This window comes from Saimiri boliviensis, chromosome 13, assembly GCF_048565385.1.
Source record: "Saimiri boliviensis isolate mSaiBol1 chromosome 13, mSaiBol1.pri, whole genome shotgun sequence".
NCBI lineage: Eukaryota > Metazoa > Chordata > Mammalia > Primates > Cebidae > Saimiri > Saimiri boliviensis.
Window position 1 is genome coordinate 41,487,099 of NC_133461.1, and position 12,409 is coordinate 41,499,507.

A 12,409-nucleotide genomic window follows, 5' to 3' on the forward strand; every position below is an offset into this window, starting at 1 on the left:
GCAATCTGATAGGGAACCACAAGAAACCTAGAGGTGCAGCCAGCCAAGTGGGCAATGAGAGGAGGAAGAGGAGGAGGAAGAGGTGGGGGAGGGAGAGTGGAGAAGGAGGAGGAGGAGGAGGAGAAGAATTCTGTATTAAGTCAGTGGGTTGGAGGTTGGCGTCAGCAAGTTAGGTCACAGGTAACTCCTAGCAACCACAGACTGCTGTCTTAAACCTGGCTGGTCTTCTCCTAAATGTCAGGCTACCTGTAAGAATTGGAAGCATGAGGCCAGGTGCAATGGCCATGCCTGTAATCTCAGCACTTGGGGAGGCCAAGGTGGGTGGATCACGTGAGGTTGGAAGTTTGAGACCAGCCTGGCCAACATGGTGAAACCCCACCTCTACATAAAATACAAAAATTAGCTGGGCGTACTGGTGAGTGCTTGTAATCCCAGCTACCCAGGTGGTTGAGGGAGGAGAATCTCTCAAAGCCGGGAGGTGGAAGTTGCAGTGAGCCAAGATCACAGCACTGCATTCTATCCTGGGCAACAGAGCAAGACTTTGTTTCAAAAAAAAAAAAAAATTGGAACGGGGCATGTGGCTGGCTTCGCACCACTTGCTATCAGTCCTAGAAAGTCAGAACTCAGATATATCAAGAGTGGGTATCTGGGAAACCTTTCCTAGGTGTTATTTTCTAGAAAGGACAAAAGCTGGGTCTCCTTTCAACCAAAGGACAGGACTGATTGGGTATGATTTTTTACACTGGATCCTAGCAGTGTAGATTTGTAAACAAGACAGTTTTAATTCTGACTGGAGGGGATTCTTGATGCTAGAAATGATTTAGACTCATGTCCGCACTGGGGCAAACAGCAACCAGCGAAAGGCAGTAAGCAGCTTAAGAATCCCAGCACATGTTTTGAAAGGAAGCTGATCAGCTACGGCTCCCCTGGCTGGCCTGTCAGCATCCCACAGCAGTGACAGGTACTGACTCTGTCACTGCAGTCCTCCTTTGAAGGGCTCAATTGTTCTGAGGATCCTGCATGTAATTTTTGATACAGAATTGGTGCGCAACTGGCAGGGCTGGGAACTTGATTCAGACAGTTTATACTCACCCAAAAAGATGACAAATGCATGTAGCAATACAGGCAGTTAAAATTAATTCATGATTATAAATTTTTGCATGTTTATTCTAAAGTATACTTTACAAAGTTCTTTCTCCAACCCCTAGTACCTGGAAAGAGAAGTTAGCTTTAGACCTGTTTTAAAACTGAAATATATCCAGAATGGGTTTCTAAAAACCAGTTCTTTAAGATATGCAAAGGAGACTCTAGTAATTTAGGGAATCATCAGATATAAAATCTGTGATCCAATACCTTGCAGTTTCTTTATCAGTATAAATTAACCATGACTTAACCTTTAATGACCAATAACTTTATGTACAGTGTTTCCCATTGATAAAAGTGGTATAACATCTGTTACTACCACAGCAGCAGTGCTTATAGGATTCTCAAACATTTATCCCAAATACTAAATCTAGATGCATGTGTAACATTGACGGGATGCCAAATATATGGCTCCTGGAAAACTTCCAGATAGCTGGAGAATGCTGGCTTGACCAGGGCCAAGCCAAAGGAATGTCACTTGGATTACTGCCTTTGAGGTTATTGGGTGGCTACAGATAAAGTGCAAACTACTACTACCAATCATAATCAATGAAGGTAAGATTAAATAAGCATATCCCATATCTGGTGAGTCAGCAAGTCCACTTTCTCTAATTAATGTCAACAATTTTATTGGGTTATGCTGATATTCCTTGGTTGACCATTTCTGTCTTCTTTTCCTCAGCACTATTTGCCTAACATAAGTAAGCTGGTAACCGTGTTAGCTAATAAGGGTCTCTGACTCATGTAGCCTACACCTAGCATGTGGCAGAAGGAACACTATCTATTAAAGATCAGATTTTTATACCAGTGGACTTTTTACCAAATAGCAAAGCAACGCAAAAGAGTATTTTATATACAACAAATCTCTTCAGCCCTACCCAACTTCCAATCAAGAAGCATGCTGAAGACTAGCAGTACCTTTGAGACAGACAGTTCCTTGGATTTAGACTCAAACAGGTGCTCCAGTCTGGAAGTGTCCACCTTAATGGGTTCCAGTTTTGACCACAGGAATTCTCTGCAGCGTCGGTTGTTTTTACACGGCCAGTCAAAAGGCCGAACTTCATTCCAGAACAAACGAATGGTCTTCTTTTTCTTAGTGAATGTGGGCTGACCCCTGGGTACCTGGGACCACCCTAAGCCCTGAGGAGCGTTGTACACTGGAGGAGGAGGAGCCAATAAATTACCGGGGACAGGAGGTGGAGGGACGTTGTCCAACAGGGGTGGAGGGGGTGGGGGCGGCAAACCCAGAAAGGTGGGTGGGGGCGGGGGAGGCGGCCCAGGGGCCTCCCTGTGACCCAGGTCCACATCTAGGACATCGATGTCATCCTCCTCCCCCAGGTCAGTGAAATCCATGTCTTGGATTCTGAGCTCCCTTGGATTGGCCATGAGCTGGTCCCAGATGTAATCAGACTCTGTCTTCAGCTGCACTGGTGCTGTCTCTGGGACCTTGTCGTTGGGCTCAGCATCAGGGGAGATGGAACCTCTCCCCAGGTCCCCACTGTTGAATTTCTCAGCAAATGCTTTCACACTGCCCCGATTGTCCAAACAGCCGACGTCCAGCCTCCTGACACTCTCATCCTGGGCCTGAGAATTGGCCTGCAGGGTGGATATCCTGGTGGCAAGGCTGGCTACCGCCTCCGCCTCCTGCTGGGTCCTCCCAGCCTCCTCATCTCCCTTCTCCTCGTCATCAGGGGACTTCCTGTTATGGGCATACAGCATGTCCAGCATGAACCGTTTGTTGGTGAGGATGTCGCCACACTGTCCATTTACACCTGCATCCTGGACACCTGTGGGCCACAAACCTGAAAGTACATAGGAGAGAAAAATGAGAAAGGGGCAAGGGGGCCTCACTTCCATGAAAAATCCAATTAGAGAATAAGAGAACTTGACAGAGTGACTTCAGAGAAGACACTGCATAAATCAGTCAAAGCCGTGGGCAACAAGATGCTCTTGGGCAAGAAGAGATGCTGCTTCATAGTCCCAAAGACCTGCACCCAAGACACTTCCAGGCACAACACTGCTCCTGGCTCCTACCTGGGCTCATGGGAGAAATTTTCCTTTCTCCTGTCCACCCATGGCAGCTGGCCAGGACTCGCACAGCCACAGGTAACTAAGAAGCCTCTGCCCTAACTTGAGATAGGGAGGCAAGAAGCCACCCCTGGCCCCAGCAGGTGTTGGAGAGCCTGGAAGATAACCTTCGTTTCTTTCCCCTACTCCAAATCTGCACTAGTGCAGCCCAAAGTGCCTCAAAAACACAAACTGTGCCACTGGTCACTCTAGGTTCACTCCTTATCACGGTCCCTAGTTTCCAGGGGGCTGAATGCTGCTTGGCAATCTCACCCACTCCACTCCTAGGTGACTTTCCATAGCCTTCTCTCCTCTAACCTCCTGGGCCATCTCATCCTCAGAGATGACCTTGCTTGCTAGTTCACCAACTTAACAGATAAAGCCAGAAGGAATCTTCCAGAGCCTCCCTTCCACCTCTACCCTCCCACCTGCACTGACCCTCAGAACAGAGTCTCCCTCCTGTGACTGCCTCATAAACATCCCTCTTAGCAGGGGTTGGCTACCCACTTGTACATTAGACACCCGCTCCAGAAATTCTCTCTCCTGCATTTCCCATGGCCTTCTCACTAGAGCCTTCCTTCTGGCACATTAACATATATATAATTTCCCCTGTCTTAGAAAAGCAAAACCACCCTTGGTCCCACTCATCCCTCCAGCTATCACCTAACTTTAACTTTTCTTATTTCCTTTAAAGTATAACTGCTCATAAAAGTTGCTTTGCCCACTGCTTCCAGTTTCTCTCTTTCCTTTCTCTTTGACCCAGTCAAAGGGAGCTATTGTTCCAACCACCCTTCACAGCTTCTGCTTTCAGGAACCGGTGACTTCTGTGTTGCACTAGATGCAGCTGACCAGTCCCTCCTCCTTCACGGGGCTCCCAAGAGATGACACAAGGCTCCCAGGACATCTGGCTACTCCTTCTCAGTCTCCTTCACTGGTTTCCCTTATCATTAACCTTTAAATGTCCTTGGACTTCTTCTCTCTATCTGCACTCTTTCATTCACATTTAGTTTCACACCTTTAAGTGCCATCCATAAAATACAACCTTCTCCACCCCTGTACCCCGCAACCTAAGCTGCTTCTCCTGCAATCCTTTGCTGTCTCAGCTATGGCAACTTCATCCATCTTGCCACCAATTCCAAAAACCTCACAGTCATCCTTGACTCCCCCTGTTCTTTCACCCTCCACATCCAGTGTTGCAGGAAATTGGCTATACCTTTATGTCATATCCAGAATCCAGCCACTTTCCTTAGCACCTCTGCAACTATGACCATGGGCCAGGCCAGCATGGGTTCCTGCCTACAGTACTCCAGGGGCGCCCCAGCTGGACTCTCTCATGTCCCTTGAGAGCCAATTCTTACCCCAATAGCCATATGATGTTATAAAAATGTCTGATCATATCTTTCTGATCAAAGTCTTTTAACAGCACCACCCTTTCCTGTGAGAAAAAGGCAATGACACAATGTTCATGAGGCCTTCCATGATCCTTCCTTACTTTTCATTCATTGCCCACCACCACCACTCCCCCACCCCCAGACACATATGCCCATAAACCTCGTTAGCTACAGCTATTTCTTCCCATTCCTAGAACTCACCAAGTATGAACCAGCTTCAGGGTGTCAGCCCCTCCTGGGATAAACTGCAACCAGCGAATCACACAATTTTATCCTTGATCTCCTTTTAGACTTTGCTCAAACCACAGTTTCTCAATGAAGTCTTCCCTGACTACTTAGTGAAAACTGTGCAATCCTCCTCCCATACTGTTGATCATTCTTTCCTGCTTTATTTTTCATCACAGCTCTTAGGACTATCAAATCTGTGACATTTTTACTTAGTTTATTGTCTGCCTCTGCCCTGTCACTGGAATAATTATAATTATGGATTAAATTGCCTTCTTCATGGGATGCAAGCTCTATGAGAACAGGATTTGGGTGTTTTTTTTTTGCTCACTGTTATTTCTGCAACATGTGGAATGAATGAATGAATGATCAGGAATGTTATTCCCCTGGGTTTGCCTCCTTGGGGCTTGTATTAGTCCGTTCTCATGCTGCTACAAAGGACTGCCAGAGACTGGGTAATTTATAAAGGAAAGAGATTTAACTGACTCACAGTTCAGCATGGCTGGGGAGGTCTCAGGAAACTTACAATCATGGCAGAAGTGGAAGAAAACATGTCCTTCTTCACATGGTGGCATGGGAGAGAAGAATGAGTGCCCAGCAAAGGGGGAAGCCCTTGATAAAGCCATCAGGTCTTATGAGAACTAATTCACTATCATGAGAACAGGATGGGGGAAACTACCCCCATGATTCAATTACCTTCATGATTCAATTACCTCCCATGACAAAAGGGAATTACGGGAACTACAATTCAAGACAGTATTTAGGTAAGGACACAGCCAAACCATATCAAGGTTGGCAAAGCCAGCTGGCAAGTGCTTTAGGTGAGTTCCGTCAGCTTTCCAGGGCCTCAGTGGGTCCTGGTGTTGGGAATGTGGCAGGACACCCAGGCCTGGGAGGTCAGCATTTGGAGCTTCATTCAGCCAAGGGAGCATCTTCCTCAAACACACTGAGGGTGGGCTCTGGCTTGAGAAGGCATTGACCTGGGGAGCACAAGGTCTCCCAGGATTTCCAGTGCAGCTTTGTTCTCTGTCCTCGCTGCAACAACAGCTTAACCTGACCAGGGGACCTTAGGCCATCTCAACACAAGAACAAGGAGCTCTTGAATCCTCTTTAGGTTTTATAAACAAAATATACTTAGGAAATAATCACAATCAAAAGGAGATGAGATAGCATATGAGGATAAGAACAAAAAATTTGATTAGCTGGAGTTTTAATAACTGGTCAGACACTCCTGTGAACAGGGAGACCATCTGGATGCCAGGAGGCTGCAGCAGATAAAGCAGCTGAGCGCTTCTCGAGAGGCAGACTCATTCTTTCTCCATTTATCAGGAAATGTAAGCATTTTTCTATTTTGGCAACAGGGAAAATAATATAATCAGGTAATATATTTTTTTTCTGAGACACAGTCTCGCTCTGTTGCCCAGACTGGAGTGCAGTAGTGTGATCTTGGCTCACTGCAGCTTCCACCTCCCGAGTTCAAGCAATTCTCATGTTGCAGCCTCCTGAGTAGCTGTGACTACAGGCATGCGCCACCATGCCCAGCTAATTTTTGTATTTTTAGCAGAAACGGGAGTTTAAACATATTGGCCAGGCTGGTCTTGACCTCCTGACTTCAAGTGACCCACCCACCTCAGCCTCCTAAAGTGCTGAGATTACATGTGTGAGCTACCATGCCCAGGTAACCAGGTAATATTTTTAACATGCCGATTTCCTTGCTTATTCTCGTCACTCGTTTGTGACTCTTTTCATTATTTTGCAGTGTCCCTCTTTGTCCTTAGTAACTTCCTTTGCTCTGAAATCTACTTTATCTCATGTAGCCATTCCTGCTTTTCTCTGATTTAATGTTTGCATTAATATATCTTTTCTCAACTTTTTTTTCTTTTTTCTTCCTTTCACACCTAGTCCTACAGATTTTTTTTCCCCAACTTTTAACATAAAATCTACCTGTGTCGTTATGTTTGAAAAGAGTCTTCTATACGCAGCATATGATTGGGTCATTTTTAATCCACTTTGCCATCTATGTTTTCATTTAAAGGAATAATTGATATGTTAGAGCATAAGTCTGCCATTTTATTTGTCTTACTTGTTCCATTTGTTTTAGTTTCTTTTTCTCCTTTCTTGATCTCTTATGGGTTATTTGAATACTTTTTTTTTTTACTTTAACAAATTTTTAAATTGATACATAATAGATGTACATATTTTCAGGGTACATGTGATAATTTAATACATTCATATAATTTGTAAAGATCAAATCAATGTAATTGGGATATCTATCACCTTAAATATTGTCTTTTCTTTTTGTTACATTCAAATTATTATCTTCTATTTTGGAATACACATAACACATTATTGTAAACTATAATTTCCCTACTGATCCTATAGAACACTAGATCTTATTTATTCTAACAAATTCCATACTTGTACCCATTAGTCAACCTTTCTTCATTGCCCTTGAATACTTTTTGGAATTGCATTCTGATTTATAGTGTTTTCAAGTACATTGCTTCATCTGGTTCTTGCAGTGGTTGCTCTAGGTATTACAACATACACACTAATCACAGTAAACTAGTATTGCTGTTTTACCATTTAGATACCTTTAGCCTCCCCACTCTTACAGCTGTCTTAAGTATTCCTCTATGTACACAGAGCACTACATTAAATGATGTTATAATTTTTGCTTCAACCATCAAGTATGATTTAAGAACTCAGAAGCAGAAAGTCTATTTATCCCTGTTTTCACCCATCCTGTTGTCCTTTCCTTCCTGAAGTTCCAAGCCTTCTGGTCACCATTTTTTTTCTATTTGGAGAACCTCCTATAGTAATTATTTGAGGGTAGGGACAAATTCTTTTAGTTTTTATCTGAGAATGTCTTATTTTCATTCTTAAAGGATACATTTGAGGGATATCGAATTTATAGTGGACAGTTCTTTTCTTTTAGCACTTGCAAAATGTTGTGTCCCTTCCTGCTAGCCTCCATGGTTTCAGATGAGCAATGTGCTGTCATATGGACTGGTGTTCCCCTATAGGTAATATGTTTCTAGCCTCTTGCAAAACTTTTCTTTGGTCCTTAATTTTCATAAATTTGATTATCATTTGTCTTGGTGTGAATTTGTCTTTAAATTTGTCTTGTTCAGGGTTTGCTCAGCTTCCTAAATCTATGAGCTTATACCTCTGGACAAATTTGAGATGTTCTGGGCCATTATTTATTCAAAGAATTTTTCAGCATTCCACTCTTTCTCCTCCCCAGATTCCGATGAATTAGTGTTAGATGCAGTCTTATTGTCTCACAGGTCCCTGAGGCTCTGTTCATGTTTTTCAGTCTATTTTTTTCTGTTATTTGGAGTTCGTAATTTCCACCGGTTTGTTTTTGAGTTGACTGCTCATTTCCTTTGTTGTCTCCAATCTACTATTAAGCCCATCCAGTATTTTATTTTGGTTACCATGTTTTTCAGTTCTACAATTTTCCTTCGGTTCTTTTTAATATCTTCTATTTCTTTGCTGATATATTTTATTTTTTATGTATTCCTTAAGTGTTTGTAACTGCTCACTGAAGCAGTATTATAAAGGCTGCTTCAAAATCCCCATCACATCATTCCAATGTCTGGCTCATCTCAGTGTTGGCATCTGTTTATTGCATTTTCCCATTCAAGATGTGATTGCCTTAGCTCTTGAAATGATGAGTGATTTTTCCATTGTCTTGGACACTTTGTGCATTATTAGCCAGACTTTAGATCCTATCTAGTCTTTTAGCAGGTAGTCACCCTTTTTAGGTATAGCATACAGGTGCTGGTGGAGGGAGATGTCCAGCTCCCTGCTGGATCCTGCTGTCACCACCCCAGCAAGAGTGCTGACTCACGCTGGCTCATTGCAGATGAGAAGGGCAGAAGGTCAGTTCCCCCTCCCTTGGCCCCACTGGCACCTTCCCAAGGAAATTAAATCTCTGACTCACACTGTCTTATTGCCTCCAAGTGGAGGCGGAGGTTCAGCTCCCTATCGGTCCCCATTGACTCTGGGTCAGGTTTTTCATTAGTGCCTGTCTAGGGTACAGCAAGTATTAATGAGCAAAAAGTCTGTGTTGTGCTCTGTTTGGCAATCCTTTTCCCAGTCCTTTGGCTAGGGAAATAAGCTTTACTTGGAGCTTCACTGTCATGTAATTTAAATTCAGAGGTTCCTAGGCAGTATGCTTTCTTCTTTCCACCTTTCATAGTCAGCCTCTAATTGACTGTTCTGGTATTCTTGGGGTGTTGCTATGCTAGTTGTAAGAGGGGAGACCCAGGAGCAATGAAGATTCCCCATCTTAACCAGACACCTCTTCATTTATTCATCGATTGTTTTGTGAGACTCTGCTAGGAAGTGAGGACTCACAATGAATAGACAGACATCCCTATCCTCACAAAGCTGACATTCAAGTGGAGACAAAGGACAATTATACAAGTAATTATTTAAAAAAGTATAATGTATGCTGGATTAAATTTCTCACATGCATGCCCTAGAGTAGAACACATGAAACAGAGAAATTAAACCACATAACTGGAATAACATGAGATTTTTTTCACGTCCTACAAATTCATTTTTGACATAGTCATTAGAAATATTGTTGGGAATAATTTTAATTATCTCTAAGGTTGCTCTGTAATTTGACAGCACTCTGAAAAGCAAGAGCTATAATGATATAGCTGCTCTAAATCCACAATGGCTGATGACGCCTGTGAGCAGTGAGATTTTTTAGGAACCAATAAGCTACAGTAAATAAACATGACCAAATCTCATAACAGCACTGGAGCAAGGCAGAAAGATCATTGCAAAGCCCTAATTCCTGCTTCAAAACCCTTGGACACTGCCCACTTTTGGTAGAAAGTCCATGGTTCTTCACTGGGAACAGTTTCCACTTTTGGAAAGTTGTCCTTATTGGGAAGAATATTGGATAAGCTGATCCAAGAAAGTTTGTCACCTGGTATATTTTTACTAACCCAATTTGATGATATGTTTTAGGCCTGCTAAATCCAGTTATGATGAATAATTCTTAAAGTTATTCCTAATAAATAAAACATGATGTAAGGCCAATATGATCCATAAGACTTACCCTATACTCAGTATTATGACAATAATTACATTAATGTGAATGGTAACAAGTAGAATATGGGGACTTACCTGTAATCTGATTTTGCAAGAAATTAAGTAAATATCAGCATATATAATACCTCTTGGCACACAGGTATTCAACCAAATGAAGACACAGGATTTTCAATGCAATAATTCCTAAGATGTAAACTAATAAAGTCTTTTATATTCTTTTTTACTGCATCATAGTGACCAGCAATATAAAGTATAAAATCCAGTAGTATATTCTAACTGGGAAAAATCCAAACTGTACTTTTAGACAGCACCATTGATTTTCAGGTCTATTGGGAAACATTCCGGTTTCATTCATTCATTCATCCATCCATGCTTCTGAGACAATATATTTTAATCTGGGAACTAATAAGTTATTCATAGGTCATGGCACTGGCTGGCAGGCCTTTTAGAGGTGTCATGTTGCCCTCTGGACCTAAGACATCCACTTGAGTGGGTACCACTCATATGTAGCTTAATGAAGCCTGGCCCATGAGACATGACTCCACCAGTTAGGAGTGTTTGTTGAGGAAGGAGGCATTCTACCACCTTGATAACATACAAGTCATGGGTAGGAAAATTTACCCTGTGGTGTCACAAATCATATGAATCATTTACAATTCCTGTAACTCTCTATGGCACCCTCCTCAAGTCCTTGGTGAGGTTCTTTCAGGCCAAACCAAACCTATAATCTAACATTCCATTTGGTCCCTAGTTGTAAAGTTATCATTCACATTTGTTACATAGCAATAGGAAACAGTACTAAGTGTAACACCAAAAAGCATGTACTTTATACTAAAGAAGAGAATAGTTACGAGTATAATATAGAGAACAAATTATCTATATTCCAGTACCTCACATCAAATTGAACTCAGCACACTATGTACTACAATTTTTTGGAAATATTCATTCAATCCATTTAAACAAATCTTTCCAGTCTGAAATGTTCAGTCAAAATGAACACACTTCAGTAAACACATTGTTAAAGAAATAGATAACAATGTGACAGTTTCTAAACTTCTATCAAAAGCTGAAAAAAATCTTACTATTAATAACCTATTATTAACAATGGAACATTCAGAGGAAGATGAGAGGTTTCTCTTCTAGGGCTTATTTCCCAGGAAAAGGCCTCCTTGTCGGGGCCCGTTTTTCCAGGTCTGGAAGTGATGACTGTGATAGTGTGGCAGAGGGTTTGTGGTCGTCTTTCTATGGGGTAGAAGGCTGCTGGTCAGCTGCCAGCATGGCAGGTTTTTCATTAGTGCCTGTCTAGGGTACAGCATGGCCACACTCCTTGTCCCCAGACACTCGGTGACACAGCCGGTGAGTGGGCTGACTCAGGTCACTTTAGAGACCAGCCTGTGGACAGGCTCTTAGAGAACCAGCCCCTGCACCCCAGGCCTCCCTGGCACATGCTGATTGAAACAAGGGGCTTCATTTACCAGTCGTTCTGTCCCTGGAGAGTTTGTCCTCCTTCTCCTCCCTCTCCAACGTGCTGCTGGAGGACGAGACGCTGGAAGCGGAGCAGTTGTCCCTTTCATTCACCCCCTCGTTCTGCCTCTCTTTCTCACTGAGGGAGGCTCTTTCTTCTGGCTCTTGCTCTAGTGCCCGCTCCACTTCGGTCTCTGGCCCCTCGTGGGCAGAGGCTACGTCCTGGCCGGCTTCATCAGCAGCCTGCCCCGCTCCTGCCTCTGGTTCTGGTTCTGCCTCTGATTCAGGCTCAGGATCCCTGGCACTGGCTGGTGGAGACAACAATGGAAATTATATTGACAACAGATTTCTTGGGAGGGTGAAGTGAGGTGAGAATGGACATGCGGTTGATTTATCTGTGGTGGGCTGATGTCCAAAGATGGTCCCCAAGAGACCTATCCCCTGGTTATTCAAATACTCATCGAGGCATTGACGTGAAGGGATTGTGCAGATGAAAGTCCCTAGTCAGTGACCTTAAGATATGGAGATTAACTAGAGGAGCTGGATTCAATCAAGAGTTGGATTCAATCAGGAAAGCCTTTCAAAGGCAGAAAGTTTTCCAATTGGCAGCAGAAAAGGAAGTCAGAGATTAGAAGCAGGAGAAGGATCTGCCACTTCACAGTTTCCTGACAGCGAATGCAGGTGGCCTCAAGAAGATGAGAACCACCTCTGGGCAACAGCCTACCAGGAATAGTGAACTCAGTTCTGTGGGCACAAGGAACTGGATTTTGCTATCATCTGGAACAAGGCTGGACTCTTTCCAGAGCCTCCCAATAAGAACCCTGCCTGCTGCAGCCTTAATTTCAGCCTTGTGGCAGTGGACAGCCAAGGTCAAGAGCTGAGCTGTGCTAAACTTCTGACCTATGGAAACTGTGAGATAATAAACAAGAGTTGTTTCCAATCCCTATGTCTGTGGAAATTTGTTACATAGCAATAGGAAACTAATATATGACCTTTTAGCCTGTTTAGGGAAAGAGAAACAAAATCCATGGTGGATCAAGCTG

General features: G+C 43.2%; 1 protein-coding gene across 9 annotated transcripts in view; it reads right to left on the reverse strand.

Annotated features, from left to right (window-relative positions):
• The window catches only part of FHOD3 (formin homology 2 domain containing 3), a 493,523-nt gene that overhangs the window by 53,075 nt on the left and 428,039 nt on the right, over window positions 1-12,409 (reverse strand). For all 9 annotated transcript variants that reach the window (XM_074383563.1, XM_074383562.1, XM_039463510.2 and 6 more), the window contains 2 exons: window positions 11,378-11,674; window positions 2,062-2,945 (listed from right to left, as the gene is read on the reverse strand). In XM_074383563.1, the coding sequence (XP_074239664.1) occupies window positions 2,062-2,945; window positions 11,378-11,674 (1,181 nt within the window). The remainder of the gene's footprint in view (window positions 1-2,061; window positions 2,946-11,377; window positions 11,675-12,409) is intronic.